This window comes from Notechis scutatus, chromosome Z (assembly GCF_049901735.1).
Source record: "Notechis scutatus isolate UNSWTSFEM ecotype Mainland chromosome Z, rNotScu1.2, whole genome shotgun sequence".
NCBI classification, from domain to species: Eukaryota; Metazoa; Chordata; class Lepidosauria; order Squamata; family Elapidae; genus Notechis; species Notechis scutatus.
The window spans coordinates 22,670,917-22,689,050 of NC_142025.1; the positions used below are offsets into that span (position 1 = coordinate 22,670,917).

Below are 18,134 nucleotides of genomic sequence, written 5' to 3' on the forward strand. Positions count from 1 at the left end.
GCTGCTGGGACATTGGAGCTAAGATCTTGCTCAAGCTGCTGCTATGACAAGCAGAAGGCCATGCAGTGCATCAGGATCACCTGCCCCCCATGCCTCTGCCTGCTGCTGGTGCCGCCTTGTGTCAGAATCACCTGCCTCCATTAATTCAGGTATCAATCCATCCCACTGTCTCTTGACTTGCCAGACATGCACTGAAGCTGCACAGGAAAAGAGAGGGGCGCAGCCCGAAGGTAATGGTGGGTGAGGCAGTATGAGCAGTATGGCTCTACTAGTGCCCACTAGTGAAGGACTCTGACAGGCTAGTGGTGGGGACAGGTGCTCCAGAGGTTGTAGATCTGGGCCAACTTCAGGGCAGGACCAGCCAAGCAGAGTGACTGAGAGCAACTCAGCCGGGAGGGCAAAGAGCCCCCATAAGACTAGCAGCAGAAGGTGCAGCAGACCCAGCAGCTGGGCAGAGGCAAAAGGGGAAGGCGATTCTGATGTGCTCAGCCAATCATGTGATTAAGGGCCCAAGTTGCATACAGGATGAGCTCAGGGTGGCACTTTTCCCACATTGCTGATTCCACCACTACAGAGTCATGCTTTGTGCCCCTCCCATGCACAAGCAATGCTTGGCGCCAAAGCCTGGACACTGGAGTCATGCTGTCAGGAAGGGAAGGGGCTAAGCCTCCATGAGGTAACTGGGGAAGATAAAGAGCCACTGTGGTAAGAACCAGGATTGCTGCCCATGTTTGAGAGAACATGTGATTGGTGGGTGGTCATTGGCTGTTTCTAGCCTGGAGGGTGGGGAAGACAAGTTTTGTCTCTAGCTTCATCATCACTGCTTCCTCATCCGGGGCGGGGGGGGGGAGGGTTGTTACAGCTTCATCAGGCCTTTAATTTATGTGGGCTTCTGAACCAGTATACCCAGAAGTAAGATAGAATACCCTCCTTTTACTTATAATTTTTTTTGCAATGTTTTATTTTCTGCCCTTTGGTCTAACTGTATTTGGGAGATTTACACATCTGCCGTATTCGCCCACTCCATCCCATTTTTCTGCTTGCCCACGGTTGCTGCCAGACACTGTTGACCCCTGCAAGCTCACTGACTCCTGGTCTGGCCATGACTCCCCTTGCGCTGATGATGATCTTTACTAGGGCTTATTTTGGGGATAGGGCTTTTAAAAAATCAGATTAGGGCTTATTTTTGGGTACGGCTTATTTGCAGGAAACACAGTATTATATATTGGATGGCTTTAGTTGGTTTGTGTGTTATTGTAACATCTTGTGATTACAATAATCTGTTCATACATTTTGTTGGTAGTGCTATAGAAGGAGGAATAATCAGGGACTTTTTGATAAAGTATTTATTATAAAGCATTTATATCAATCATCTAAAAACATAAGAAATGTGTACTTGCTAAACTGAAATATGCTGCTACAAGGAATATCTCTTACAGCACTGAATCTAGAGAATTTTGTAACCATAAAAGCAGGAAGAAACAACATGGGACTTTACTAAATTAAATATTATATCATGCTTCAAATGTAATGTCAACATTTAAATTAGCAAATATAATAGAATCCCTATATGAATCAATAAAAAATAAGATCAGTTTTGTTAATATGTAGTGCAATACACAAATAAATAGTGGGAAATATTATAGGCCTTTCCATCTTCACAATACCATTTAACTGATGTATTTGAATATAACAGCATATGTCAAATGATTCCATAATTGTTTTAGTATATTCTTTAACAAGTTTATAGTTAGGTAGATGAATGCTGATGGTTTATGTGATGGTTAGTATCACATAAGTGATACTAAATAAGTGCCAAAATCCTTACTTTAAATAGCTATACTACATTTTAAAAAAACACTAAAATCTATATGTGAACATATGCACAATCTTTTTAAAACTTGAATACATTTCTAAAATGCCTGCTGATATTTTAGTGTTTAAAACAGATTCAGACATCACAAATCAGTTTACCTCACCCGTGTTTTCCAGTTGGAGGATAATTCCCAGCCATCCCAGCTTTTAGTCATACTGTTTGGAATAAGAAAAGTGGCAATCCCAATCTATCAATGGAAAAGGCTGCTACATGAAATTAACTGTCCAAAGATAGGTGATATTTTACAATATGGATCTATTTGAATCTCTATTCAAAAACATGAATGTATTCAGGAAATATGATATATCCTACCTATTGTTCATGTAACACTTTATTTTTCTAAAGGGCTGTGATTTATATATCACTCCATCATTATAAAATTCCCTTTATAATTTAAATGTTAAACATATGCTTGGTATAAAAAGTCTACACACCTCTGAGCATTTTTATATGGATCATAAAGTCTAATAATATTGTGTCATTAACTAATTTAGTCTATAAACTCCACACACAGAAGCTTCTCCTAGTGTTTGGGGGCATCAGCTACAAGTCTTTCCCAAGCGAATCAATCTCATCAAGTAGGAAGTCCATGTCTTCATGGATCACCTGGGGGCTAATGATGACCTGGCGGAAGAAATTAACTTTTCCACGATGAGGTTGATAACCCAGCATCATGCTACCCTTTTTCATCATTCTTTCTTTAATGATGGGCGCAACCTGAAATATAGAAGTGAAATATGCATTCAGAATAATAATTAGCAAAGAAATATTTGATATAGGATAAGAATCACAAATAAAGAAAGAAAGGGGAAGCAACCATTTGCATGGTTTTATGCAAGTTGTATTAAGACTTTTTAGGGCTGAAGTAGCTTTTTAGAAAGTTAATCTATGTGCTATACTGAAACTTTCCATTCCATACTTGATACTCCTTTACACGAAAATCCAACTTGTTGACTGACTGGTCAATTGATTTCCCATCCATGTATAAACTGTATTATGCAACAAAAACTTTCTATACCCAACACTATCTAACTAAATAAATAAGAAAAACACTATCTAATTAAATAAATAAATAGTGAATCTAGCCAAAGACCAAAGCAGCCTAATTCCAATTGCATTTCATAGTGTATTTCCCATGTATTCTAAGCCCTTCAATAAAAAATATAGGATATTTGATATAAAAAAGAGAAAAGTATAACAAAGTAATTCAAAAGTGTCAATACTGAAAAAGCATAGAATGGTGTAACTTTATGGACAGAAATCAACATGCATCTTTAAATACTATGGTGCACAATTATTAATATATACAGATTTATGTTATCAAACTTACCCCAGTTCATTTATTTGGTTGACTTGTTATTTTGAAAGAATGATTCTATAATATATTTTCTGTTGTGCTGGTTTTTTGTTGTTATTAAAGTAAAAAGTAAACAGAACAATATTAAATAATCCCCCAATCAGTTAATATAATGAGTTTAGGAACATTAAATTAATAAGAAGAAAAGGAATTATAGGAATTCCAAACCCAGCAAAGGAAAAATAAGCAACAGAGAAAAAATAATAATTGTGACATATGCATAGTGCCTCTCTGGCACCATGGCTAAGAGCTATGGTTTGTTTGAAAGTCTGGATAAAAATATTGGACAGGTCGAATAAGAACTCTTTGCTTTCTGGCATCTTTCATTTTACAAACACATAGGTATTCTTTGACTTACAACTGTTCGATTAGCAACTGCTCAAAGTTATGATGGGGCTGAAAAAAAGTTACTTACAACTGATGTTTATTCTTACAATCATTGTCATGTCCCTGAAATGACATGATTGTGATTTGGGTGTTTGGCAATTGTCATATGTTTTACTATAGTCACAGCATCTGGAATCAACATTTGTGACCTTATCAGCCAGCCTCTATCAAGCATAGTTAATGGGAAAGCTACCATGGAAAGCGCAAGTCATGTTCACATATTGTCTTACTTAATGATTGCAGCAAAAAAGGTTGTAAAATTGAGTGCAGGCGTGTGATGCCTCACTTAACAACTACTCTACTTAAACAGTGAATTTTCTAGGTCCTGTTGTGGATGTAAGTCAGGGAGTACATCAGGGGTGGGATTCAGGTTTTTTTAACAACCGGTTCTGTGGTTGTGGCTTAGTTGGTGGGTATGGCTTGGTGGTCATGTGACTGGGTGGGTGTGGCCAACTTGACATCACTCATGTCAAGGGGTGCTTCTCTTCACCTGTCCTCTCATGACAGTGGGGATGCTGCAACGGTCATAAGTGTGAAAAATGGTCATTAGTCACTTTTTTCAGTGCCATTGTAACTTTGAATGGTCACAAAATGAACTGTTGTAAGTCAAGGATTACCTGTACAAAAATACAAAAAGCTTCTTTGCTTGTAAAAAGCTGCCCTAAATACTAATCATTAGATTAAAAATACCTGCAAGCCGGAATTACAAATCAGGCAGGGTGCCAGAGCACCTTGAGGAATGAGAAAATAGTTAAAATGCAGTGATAACAATCAAGCAGCCAACTCTTGCTCATAAAGTGAAACCCTTCAGCAGAGAGGTCATTTAAGCTCTCCAGAAAAAGCACACCCAGGAAAAGCAATCCTTAGATCCATTTGCACCACTTAAAGATACCAGCTGGTCTCGCTCACCTCACAAGATATCCTAAGGAATTCATCCCTATTTAAGGATCGCATGACCCCCAGAAAGGCAGTAAAAAAACCAGTGCCAAGCTTGCATCCTGCCTATTGGAAGTACAGTGCTAGATAGTACTAAAGCAGTGAAGGCAGACCCCCTCCCCAGATAGAAGAAGAAACCATGAGGCAAGAAAAAATTCAAACACAATACAAATAATTAAATCACAACAGTAGATGTTGCTTGTTGAAGCTGAATAGGGAAAACTATCCCATCAATAAACACAGGATTAAACATCACCAAGCACAGAGTTAACCTTCCCCAAAAACCAGTTTTAGACCAAAACTCAGAAAGGGTATGTACACTCATGTTTGAATGTCAATCTTTCTCGCTAGCCAAGAAGTCTTGCTGAATGTCACTCATCTTGGTTCCCTGTCACTAAAGCTTTGCTTCATTATTCAATTATTTCTTCAAAGTGCTGATTGTCCAGGGAACTACAGTATTTCCTCCCAACAGCAGTCTAAAAATCTTAAAACAACCCTTCCCCTTTAAGAAAGCCAAGCCCCCAAAGCTCCGGAGACAGGAAGTCTAGGCTGTCTGCCAAGAATGTAATAAGGGTGAAAAAACAAAAAACAAAGGGAGATTGCTTCTAACTACCAGTTCTCCGAACTGCTTAGAAAGTTAACAAGGGGTTCTATAGAACCGGATAGAACTGATAGAACCCCATGTAATCGTCTAACAACAGGTAATAAGTTTATTCAGAATTAGATGCCATGTTCAACCTACGTTCCTCCTGCTAAACTACATCCCCACACACTTGTTCAGAAATTTATTTTAGTCCTACAAATAGTTTGTACATTCCAAGATGTGTTTACAATACAATATGGTCTCTTCTAACTACAGGGTAGAGAATTCATAGTCCAACTGCATGTGGAAATGATAAGGTTCATAAAGGCCAGCAGTGCAGTTCCATTAAAATTACAGGAAAAATGTCACCCAAAAGAAGCAAAATCAACTCTTCTCAGTCTCTGCTGAAAACCATAGCCTGATAAGTAGCCATTTAGAAAATAAATACTTGCCATATCTCTTCAACATGCTCTGGGGGACTTCTTTACAAAGAACAAATACCCTGCTGACTCTGTTTTGTACTCATTTTCTAGACGTGAAAAAGCCAGAGGCAGTCTCTGGAAGAAATAGGATGCTGTCTTATTTGACTTAATAGTGTTACATGTCTCTTACAACATTTGCAAGCTACATTTCACTTGATAAAACTTAAATATTAATTTTATATAAATATTAGACACTCACAATATATTTTGCAGTTAAACCACATGTTCAATATCAGTCCATTAATGTATAAGGCAATTGCCTTAAAAATATCACTGGGTCTTGGTGCTCCAAAACACAGAGTGATTCTGTCTTGCCATGAATTGAGTTGAAGCCAGTTTCTTCCCATCCAGTGCCTTGAACCTTCAGGCCCTTGAACAGCATTCATGATTCAGCTGGACAATTTTAAATGCACCACCAGTTGATGATATGCTTATGTCTCTCTGAGTTTACCATTAATATCCATTAATAGCCTAAATAAAGTTCAAATAAAATTACATTTACTTTAGAGAGAAATAGAAATAGGCATCTATAATTTTCATTTTAATTTGTCTCTGCCTATTTCTACTTCTCTCTAGAGTAAATGTAATTTTTATTTAGACTTTTATTTAGGCTATTAATGGATATTAATGGTAAACTCAGGAGAACATAAGCATATCATCAAACTGGTGGTACATTTAAAATTATCCAGCTGAATCATGAATGCTGTTCAAGGGCCTGAAGGTTCAAGGCACTGGATGGGAAGAAACTGGCTTCAACTCAACTCATGGCAAGACAGAATCACTCTGTGTTTTGGAGCACCAAGACCCAGTGATATTTCATCTCTGACTCTAGATGAGGTGGCATTCTCCTGAACTGTGCACAGTTTGGCAACTCTGATGGCATTTACTGAAGCAACAGCCATAGCTGGGAGGAGGAGAGTTTCCCCCAGATTTGTCTGGCATGCCATTTGTGCCCTTTCCTGGAACAGGAAGCCTTTGTTATGATCACCCATGTCTTAATCAGTTCCTATTTGGATTACTGCAATGAGCTTCTACAACTGGTCCATAATGTTGGGGCATGGATAGTGATGTTTACTTATGTAACACCTCTACTGCATATGTTTCATTGGCTTCCTGTTTCCCTCTGAATGCTGGTTATTATCTTTAAAGTGTATATGGCAAAGGTCAGATTATCTGCAGGATTGCTTCTCCCTAAGGACATCTAACAATTCTATGTTATCAGATAAGGTAGCAAGCTCCTAGTGCCTTCCCTTAAACATTGCTATTTTATGAGATCTTGTAAGTTATTTTTCATGGCAGCCCTGCTCTATAGACCCCCTTCCCCTTGAAGTTCAGCAGGCATCCTTCCAAAAAGCAGTTAAGACCTGGTTCAAGTGCTGAGATAGGCTTAGGTAGATAAGAGGATTTAATGGGGAACTTTAACTTTGGTGCTGGATATTTAACATATTAGTTTTATTGGGAGATCTTGCTTTCAATGTAAGATGGGTGACTATAAATATTTCAATTATATAAATACATTTCTAATTCAGGGAATAATGCAAATAAAGAAGAAAGATAATGAGGAATCCTGCTGTTTCAAGATAGTGAAAATTCATAAAATTCTCAGAGTGTAGTTTACATCTCAGAGAAAGATTTATTAAATTCCACAGAGCTTCCTTCTGCTTTCTTGGATATATTTCAAGATGATATGCGCAGATTATTAATTTATGTTAATTTGAAAAATGTGCAGCTGGTTGCAATTACTTGAGAAAAAATAATCTAGGGGGGGAGGCTCTAATTGCCCAACCTCTTATTTCTGCAAATGTCATTGGCCTATTTGAATTGCTCAGCTCTCCTCTGACAAAAATAGGATCTCAAATATTTTATAACAAAATGTGACTATATTAAAAAAAACATCTAATTTTACAAGGCTTTCTATTGCAAACCCAATTCTACCCAATTCTGAGAAAATATTGGTAGGTTCCGAAGTTGTTTCTTTTGCACAGCATAAAGTTCTTTAAATATATACTCTACAATGAATAATTTGGAATGACTCATCTATCTTTGCTATTCCTGGGAGTTTCACTAAACCACTAAATAATCTTTACTGGGATACATTCACTTAACTAAATATTGTTATGTAGGCCAATATGCCACTTTAAAAATTGAAAACAAAAGTCCCAAATTTCAAATGAATAGAAGATTTATTCAATAATTCATATATCAGAGGAGATTAAAACAAGAAGAAATGAAGGTTAATATTACATCAAAGCTTGGTTTCTATCATCACAATTTATAATAACTACCAAAAGCATTATTTTTTTATTTCAAATTGGTGACCTTTTTTTATCTTTAAAAAAACCATGCAGATGAGTAAAATACCATGGATATTTTGCCTTTATACTTATTTTGCAAAGCTGATCACAGAAGAATATACAAGTTTTCTTCTTCTACACTAATTAAAACCAAACTGGGTTCATTTGTTAGCTGTCATTCTGACTAGAACAAATGCAATCTCAACTGTTGCCACAGCTTTGGTCCTTTTGCCAAGACAGACAGCAAAAACACAAAGATGTTTTTCTTTTGTCTAGAATTTGTTCTGGGCCCAGATTCTTAAACCACTAATAAATTATTGCAGTCCATGACTGAAAACAGAATTTCTCTTGTTCTGTATCCTACAACAAAATGGAAGGGTAAATGTGGTTGTCAAATTACAATTAATAATTTTCACTTTTTCAGAACTAGTGGATATTACTCAAGGAAGAAATTGATGTCTTTATTTGCCCAGACAATGCTATTTAGGAAGGGTACATGTGTGGTCTCATTAGGAACTTACAATCATAGTTTCCCAGACAATAGGTTTGATTAAGCAGGCATTATATAGAAGTATACCAGATTCCCATCAAGTGCCTTTCATGGGCATCTGTGGGAAGTGGTGGTGGTGGGGAGAATGAGAACATGTGTGATTTAATTATAACTTAGATAATTATTTGTGTTGGATATAAAGATACAAATGTTTAAGGGTGGCATTATTGTACATGATGATGTTGTTGCATGCATGGATATTGTGATTCTATTGCAATTTGATGCAGATGACACTGGTGCTTTTTTTTCTTGAGGAGATATTTTGCAGCAAAAGTTTTGAGGAAACTTTGTTTAGACTCCTTCGGTTACATATTGTGGATTATATATTGAACAGAGCACAGATATTTAAATAGAATCAAGCCCCTTAATATCTACAGATAGATGCTTAAGGAAAAAGAACAAACAAAGTTTACTAAGGATACTTTCATGCTGTGATAAAACACCTGCTGAGGGGATCAACATGGTATTCTTCAGCATCACCAGTCAGAATTGAGATGAATTTCTCATGTTTTCAAAGCCTATGAAAGGCTATCTGAGGATGAGGGGTGAACCCACTGGCTCAGTAGGTAATGGACTTAACAAATGTTAATAAACAGTAATGAGTAGTTTAATTCTTGGTGTCTATTAGAGTTATGAAATCATTTCAAATTCAAAATGTTTCAAAATCAATATGGGCCATTTGGAATTCACAATATTTGGTTCCAAACTCGAGTTACAGAAAATGTTCCAATACTTTTCCAATAATCCATTACAAACTCAAAGCACCTGTTCTGAACTCATAATAAAGCCTTTTGAAATGAAATGTTCCAGAATGGTTGGAACAACTTGGAACATTGTAAAAACACTCACAGTAAGGTTGGTAAAAAAGGACTTTTGACTCAAAGTAACAGTTTTCAATTTCAATTGCACACCGCTAGTGCATCTCCTATTTTAAAGAAGGTTGCATCATCTCTAAAGCATCAGGCACATAATTAGCTCTTACAGGAGATCAAATGTTGCTCTTATAGTCATAGATGGCTGCAACGGCTGGCTTTTTTCAGCTTAGATATGAGAACTCTAATTTGAGTTCTGTGGATTATTTCAGTAATCAGTTTTTTTGAAAACAGCCCAAATGCTTAAGCAATATTTAGTTTATGGTCTGTTTAGAGGCAAGATAAGCATTTTTAGGCGGGCTCACTATTATATTTATGCATCTTGTACTCATTATTCTATTGTTTATAATTTCAAAACAATTTCTAGAAGTTAGTCTTTCTATGACTATCATCCAGTCCCAAAGAAGGTAAAGTCACAATTTCATTGTTAATGTAGGTAAAGAAGCAGTTTAATGTCTGCATTATGTATTTTGGGCTGCTTACTTTAACATATGACTATGCATACACAGAACAATCTTTTTAGTCCAACTATTCATGTGGGATATACTGTTCCTAGATATATCTTTCCAAGGATCTTCCTCAGCTTTACAACTAGAGATGTCTAAGATGGAGAAGCAATATGATGGGTACAACATCACTTTCTGAATACTACCCTTATTGTAAGTTCATGCAATGTTAATGTACATACAATAAGGAAAGGGCTAGATTTGTGATGCTGCACCCACCATCTCACAAAGTTAGAATCCCCTTAAAAGGATATAAAGTGGGTCCATTACATATAGAGCACATTCTCTACCAAGTAAATAATGGATTGTTCTAGATCCTGCAGATTTGAACACTCATATAAATAAATTGTTACAAAATTTACTAAAGAAGAAAAAGTAATGCATGCATGCATGCCTGCATTCATTCAAATAAATAAATAACAGACACACATTTAATCAGTCAATTTTTATTACAGACTAGCAAAGATACACATAACCTATTGGGCTTGGAATCAGAAAGGTATGAAAAAAATCCCACAAAATTCAATTTCCCTATGAGATATATTAGGCTAGGAAATAAGACTTGCTTGGATGCATATTAACACTTCAACAAAGGACAGGAGACAATGAAACTATTCAGCTGCCCAGAATCATGCAAATTAAATGGGTACCATATAAATAAAATAAAGTCTTTGCAGAAGCCATCTCCCCACAAATACCAAATTCTCTTTTGCTATTCTATTAGAAGACAAACCAGGTCACTGACCACTACTTCTAGAACAGGGCTGTCAAATTCCTGGCCCACAGGCTGGATGCATCATGTGCTGGCCACACCCATGCCCGGTTTAGTGAAGGGGAAAAAGTCACATGAAGCTGCCACAACGACAGGAGTTTGACACTCCTGTTCTAGACTGCTATAATTCCTTCATAATCTCAATTTGTCTGTATCCTTTTTCCTGCTAAGGAAAATATCTGTCTGACAAATGAGTAATTATATTTTCTAAAATGCCTAAGGGCACTGATAGAATGCAGATGGTATTTAAGATTTAATCATTTGTTTTGCAACAAATGATTTAAGGTTGCAACAAAATATCTATGTATATATGTGAATAAAAGATAAAAGGTAGAGTCCCTGCGGATTTTGTTCTGCTGGCTGTTGACAATAATTAGTTGTTGCAGTGCTCATCTCCATTTCAAGGCCACTGAGCCAGTGCTCAAACAGAAATATATGTGAGTAAAGGAATAAAAAATAATAGATCAAGTTTGTATTAGTATTAACTTTGGAATCTGGAAAGACTGAAGGGAATATTCCTTGCTAAAATCCTAAAAACTGAACAGGACTACTGTTACCGATTAATGCCATTTCACAACCAAAGAAATCATTATCTCCATCCCTGTCCAGCCTCTATTCAGCTCTTCCCAAATTAAAGTCTTTCAAAATGGCTACTACTAACCATCATAATACCTAAAATCCCAGGCAGTTATAGTATAACAAACAACTCAGATCTAAAATTGAGTAATGATGGTCTATCTATATTACAGTTTCTCAGCCCTGGCAACTTTAAGTCATGTGAACTTCAATTCCCAGAATTCACAGATAGAGAATGGAAATCAGTATAGTACACTAACCAACTATAGCCCTCAAAAGCATCCTAAATAATTCAAAAGAATTAGAAGAATTCTAATCCTTCTAGAAGAAAAAAATATGAGTCATCTACAACAGGGGTCCCCAACCACCGGGCCGCGGACCGGTACCGGGCCGTGGAGCACTCTCTACCGGGCCGCAAAGAATTTTTTTTAAAAAAATGGCGGCTTTCTTCACCTTCGGTGAATGCTGCTGGGATCGGGGATCAAGGACACAAATGAAAGAAGGGGAGGAGGAAGCAACCGAAGCCTGTCCTTCTCTCTGGGTCAGCTCTCTCAGTCGCTCTCTCGCTCCTCCACCAGCACAGGAAGAAACTGCTTCAAAGAAGGGGGGCTTTTCCTGTCGCCGAGCGCCCGTTTCTCCCCACCCCCACCCTGTCCGCCCGCCCGCCCGCCTGCTGCAGGAATTCAACCCAGTGCTCCGTTCTGCCTGCCTGCCTGCCTTCGTTAATGGTTGAATCGGAACAGCTTCGCTGAGTAAAAGAGCGAATAGTTATTATTCTCAGCCGAAGCTGCTCCCAAACAACCAGAAACTAAGGCAGGCAGGCAGGCAGGCAGAACGGGACACTGTGGATTGAAGCGGGTGGGCGGGGTGGGGGTGGGGGTGAAACGGGCATTTCGGAATAGCTGCGGCGACAGGAAAAGCCCCCCTCCTCTCTCTCTCTCCCCGGTCCTTGCAAAAATTTCTGCTTGAAACCGGTCCCTGGTACAAAAAAGGTTGGGGACCACTGATCTACAACATAGGTGTAAAGACTGCAACAACAGCCACTAATATAGGACAAACAGGCAAAAGACTAGCAGAATGCATCCATAAACATCAACTAGAAGTCAGAAGACATGATGAAAATTATTTAATTTCACAATGTATAGACAGACTTAATTTCAAGTGGGAAACTGTGACCATCCTAGACCAAGCCAAGCCCAAAAATGCTAGAGAATTGGCACTCTGATAAATTAGCTATCAATTGACACAGACATAAACAACATCTACATACTGTGCAAAAGTGATGAGCCAAAAAGGGAACAAAAAGACCAAAACATCTTCCCACCAGCAATCAATATCCAGATGAGCATAGCTTAACCCCAAGATCAGATTAACAATCAAGAAGTAAATAATATATCAATCAAAGAATTGACAAACACACCAATAGTAAACAGCCCTTCAAGACCATTCCCATCAACACTGCCAGGGTAATACCAGAATATAAACCAAGAGTAAACCCCATTCCTTACTAGCACTTATAGTTTGGGTAATGGAATGTCTGCAAGAAAACCAACCTTCTCATTTTAACCTTGAACTGCAAATATTCTCTTTTATTGGTGACAGTCAGAATGCTGACTGGAATATTCTGGGAACTGAAATCCCTGCATCTTAAAATTTTCAGTGTTGAGAAATCCTGCTTTATATATTTCAATATGTTGGCTCTTCCAATCAGTGTTTGAGCTTAAAAGAGGATTGTAGAAATAAAAAGTACAATCTAAGGCAGACTGCAAGTGATAGAATTCTATATGTAATCAGCAGTAATATTTATTGCTAGGGTAAAGGATATTTCAAACCCTAGAACAAACCAAAAAAACCCATAATCAATTGAATATCAGTCTATATTTAAAAAATAAAATTAAAAAAAGAAAAATAATAAGCACAATTTCGTTGACTCAAGTCTCATCTGTGGAGTATAGGGTTAAAACAATGTTCAGTGAAAAAGATTTTTTTCACAGCTTGCTGAGTGATTTCCCAGCCTCCAGAGAGAAATTAAATGGTAGCATGTCATCTCAAAAAGGTTTTAAAAATCCCTCTTATACTTTGTTAGTATCTGGATGACTTTTTGTTCTTTTCATCTGGGGAATAAAAATCATAGTGCAATGTGGGAAATGTACATTTAGTTAGAAGTGATACATTATTTGATGACTAGTTATTTAAAAAATGGAGAAAACCTATTTATCTGATAGAAAAATAAATGCTCCCTGAGACACTTGGAATGAGTCTCTGTTATTCAAAACTATGATTATCATTACCTGAACTCTCCATTGTACTCTCCAAATTTGTAAAGTAGTTGGTATTAAAGAGTTACAACATTGTTGTTCTGTTTCAGAAAGATCTAAGAAAATATTAACATATACAGAAATTTAAAATGGTTATTGAGCATGACATTATTGAAATGGCATTCCTAGAAATTTATAGGATCCTCAAAGCTAAGTAAAAGAATCAGAAAAGAATTGATACATTTTGACCATGTTAATTCCATTTCATTTATGTTTTCATAAATCTGATTCTATTGTCTTTTTTCTGTATCTTCCATGTTTCATTTACTTTTTTTATTTTATTTTTTTAAAAAATGAATGGATTAGCATTTTTCCATCTCTGTAGAATGTTCCAGGTTAATTAAACTTGACAGCAGCTTTGGTAGCTGGTATTCCCCAATTGTTGTGCAGTTCTTACAATTTTCCTCCCGGATAAAGGTGGGCCCAATTGGAGACTCCTGGGAATTATAATCCTAAAACATTTGGAGAGTACCAGTTCAGAAAAAGCTGAACTGAAATTTAAAAAAAAAAAGAATGCAATGTAAATTGTGCACATCATAAGAAAAGCAGTCTGAATTCCATCTTTCATATTTTTCTTAAACGATGGCTTTTTTCCTTAAAACATATGCAATGTAATACTTGTGGAGAATTTTTCCCATTTCCACATGTAAGCAGCAGTCTGGCTGGTATGACTTACGAAAATTTATGGCATCTGAAATTCCTTCCCTAGGTCTTATTCCAAGCATGGCATGTATTTTATTTCAACTGGAACATTTCTCTCTAATGTTCAGTAGATTTTTGAAATTTCATTTCTATATACTTCATGGATTTTTATGGTACTGATATTCTTTGGACTATGTCTATTATGCTACAGATAATCTGAACTGAATGATTAATGTGCATAATATTTTGCATATACAGAAATGTTAAAAAAATCTGCCACAAATTTCAATGGGAAAAAATATTACTGTTATCAGTAACACGGAGAGCAATTAATATACTACCCTCTCCCATTTGCTACTAAAAACTCACATTTAAGAAGGACACTTCCAAAAAAAACCCCTCATCTTATTTGGAAAAGATGGAAGAATATACAGTTATCTGTGTATTTATTGACTCGGTGGAAGCACCTGCCATGTATTGTCTGTGTTTAGAAGGTAACTATTGTTACTATTCATTTGTTCATTGAAATTTGTTAGAGCCACCCAACTCCAACAGATTCTGGGGCTGCACAGGACCCTTATCCCCCACACAATAAAAATAAATTAAATCAAAACCGCAGAGCAGCCCAAACTAAAATGATCTTAAAGGAAATCATGACAATATTAGTACTTGATACAGAAAGATGATGCTATGAACACCCATCAACAAGTTATTTGAGTGGAGCAAAGAGCAACATGAGTAGAATTGGTGCTTACAGTGTTATTGAATTAAAGCCAAAAGGACCTTCGAATATTTGATACAGACAAGAGAAAAAGGAAAGTGCCCCAAAGATATGTATAACATTAGTGTTTGTGGAATGTCAGAGCATGAGTTAAGGCAACCTTCATGTTGAAAGAGTAAAAATGTCAAGATTGAGTATTGATGTTTTATAAATTAGCAGAATTAGAATAGATCAGAGGAACACCAGTTCTTCCTACTTCAGACAAAATAAATCATAGACATAGTCACCACAGATATTAGCAAAAAGGTGTCAAGTTTATGAGAACTACAATGCTCCCAAAAGACAGAACAATTTCAGCTTGAATACAACTAGTATAGAAATGATCAAAGTCTGTACTCCAACCACAAATGCTGAGGTAGTAGAAGATGAACAATTTTCTGACAATTTGCAACACGTTGATATAACCTCAAATTGTGGGAAACTTGGAGGCTAAAAGTGTAAGTAAAATAGCCCATAGAATAATGAAAATATATGGGCTCAATATATAACAGGAATAAAATGAAGCAGGAGACAAACTAATGGAGTTTAAGTAAAGAAAGTTCAATATAAAAATGACACCAAATCAAAAAGATTACATAATCCATAATCAAAGATGGAAAAATGTTCCTTGCTAGCAAAACTAAGACCTGGCTCTGATTCGTTCTTGAAAAATTGCAACTTAAACAATTAAGATGTAATAATCAGATCAAGAAGTTATGTCCTCAGTAGAATTCAATACAATTATACAATGATGAGCCAGAATATATTTAACCCATTATATTTAACAGATTAACAGAGTTGCAGGGGTTGGACTAGATTATCTACCCTTCCAATTTCATTAATCTGTTAAAGTCCAAGCAGGAGACCCTACACAATTTCTGACAAATGGCAGTCCAACCTCTTCTTGAAAGCATCTGATGATGAAGCTTGAACAACTTCCGAAGGCAAGCTGTTCCATTGGTTGATTGATCTCACTATCAGAAAGTTTCTTCTTATTTCTAGGTTGCATCTTTCCTTGATCAGTTTCCATCCATTATTCCTTGTCTGGCCTTCAGGTGCCTTGGAAAATAGCTTGATCCCTTCCTCTCTGTGGCTAGCCCCTCAAATATTAGAACACTGCTATCATGTCTCCCCTGGTCCTTCTCTTCGCTAGACGATCCATGCCCAGTTCCTGTAACCGTTCTTCATATGTTTTAGTTTCCAGTCCCCTAATTATCCTGGTTGTTCTTCTCAGCACACTTTTTAGAGTCTCAACATCTTTTTTATAATGTGGTGAACAAAACTGGATGCAGTACTCTAGGTGTGGTCTTACTAAGGCTTTATAGAGTGATATTAGTACCTCACTTGATCTTGATTGTATCCCTCTGTTAATGCAACTTAGGATTGCATTAGCTATTTTGGCTGCAGCTGCACACTGCTGGCTCATATTTAGCTGGTTGTCCACTAAGACTCCAAGATCCCTCTCACAGTTACTGCTATTGAGCCTGGTTTCACCCAGTCTATATGTGTACTTTTGGTTTTTTTGCCTAAGTGTAAGACTTTACTTTTCTCTACACTGAATTTCATTTTGTTAAATAGGTTCAAGTCTGTCAAGATCCATCTGGATCTTGAGCCTATCTTCTAGGGCATTAGCTGTTCCTGCCAGCTAAGTATCATCTGCAATTTTGGTAAGTTCCCCTTCTATTCTCTCATCCAAGTTGTTTATGAAGATATTGAAAAGTAGTGAGTCTAAGATGGAACCTTGTGGTACCCCACTGCTTACTCCATATAGATGTAGACCCATTAAAGGCTACTCATTGAGTAGTTTGTCAGCCAGTTATGAATCTATCTGGTGGTGAGGATTATCTCTTCCATTTTATCTAGCTTACTAAGAAGTAAGTTGTGATCTATTTTGTCAAATGCCTTGCTGAAGTCTAAGTATATTATGCCCATAGTATTTCACTCGTCTACTAATTTAGGTTAGGTTGTTAGGTTGATTGGTCTGTAGTTTCCTGGGTCTGCACCTCCCCCCCCCTTTTTTTGAAGATGGGAACCACATCAGCTCTTTTCCAGTCCTTTGGTAGTTCCCCAGTGCTCCAAGATTTTTGAAAGATGTGGTACAGTGGTTCTGAGATGACATCTGCCAGCTCCTTTTCCAGTCCTGGTGATTTGTATTTGTCAAGATCAGACAGATGTTCTCTTACTATTTTTTTGCTTATTTTAACTTTTATTTCTAGTTTGTCTTTTACAGTTAATTTTTTGGTAGGTTGGGGTATTGTTTCTTTTTGCATGAAGACCGATGCAAAGAATGAGTTAAGCAGCTCTGCTTTCTCTCTGTTGCCTGTTACTTCCTTGCCATCTTCTCTCTTTAGTGGGCTGACTTTACCTTGATTTCTTTCTTGTTATTTATATGTTGGAAGAAACATTTTTTATTATCTTTTGTTGCAAATCCTTGTTCATTCTGAGCCTTTGCTTTCCTGACTTCGTCTTTGCAGATTCTGGCTGTCTAACAATATAATAAAGAGACTTGACTGCACCCATGATAAATAATCTCTTTGTACCTTGACATCCAAGACAGAAGGTTAATCTTTTGGGGAAGGAAAAGAAAAATTTAAGTGCTTGGCAAAAAAAAAAAAGTCTATATCACATGTTTATATTTTTTGCTGAATGGATATTGACCAGGTGATAGGAATAATTTACACCACCATGGTTCCCCCTCTAGAATTATTTTTTAAATAGGTAATTCACATCTTGAGAGATAGTTTGATATGGTGGTTGAGGTATCAGACTAGAAAATGGAAGGTCTGATTCTAGTCCAAAAAGGCAGCTGGGTAAATTCTGTCAGCCCCAGTAAAAAGCAGGTAATGGCAAACCACTTTTGAAACTACTGCCAAGAGAACTGCAGGTTGCTTGATCCAGGCAATCACTGAGAGTCAACATTGACCCAAAACAAAATAAAAAGCATCCCACAATCAATGTTGTTAAATTCATGATAATGTTTTCACAACTTCAATAAGCCAGGCATTCTGTTACATAAGATTTTCAGTGGATAATTCTCTACTAATGAAGAGTTTTGACCCTTGAACCTTTTACTATAAGGTTGGTCAACTAGAAAATGAATACAATTTAAATTCTAAGAGTACAGAGAACAGTATTCTGCAAAAAAGTGAAAAGAAAAATACAGATTTTTAAAAAAAGGATAAGATAAAGAACTGGAGCACTCAATATTTTTTTTGTAGTTGCA

General features: G+C 36.8%; 1 protein-coding gene across 6 annotated transcripts in view; it reads right to left on the reverse strand.

Moving 5' to 3' along the window:
* Window positions 1–1,334: 1,334 nt before the first annotated feature.
* Window positions 1,335–18,134, reverse strand: part of GADL1 (GAD like acidic amino acid decarboxylase 1) — a 129,685-nt gene continuing 112,885 nt past the window's right edge. For all 6 annotated transcript variants that reach the window (XM_087947948.1, XM_087947951.1, XM_087947949.1 and 3 more), the window contains one exon: window positions 1,335–2,593. In XM_087947948.1, the coding sequence (XP_087804074.1) occupies window positions 2,420–2,593 (174 nt within the window). In that variant the 3' untranslated portion in view covers window positions 1,335–2,419. The remainder of the gene's footprint in view (window positions 2,594–18,134) is intronic.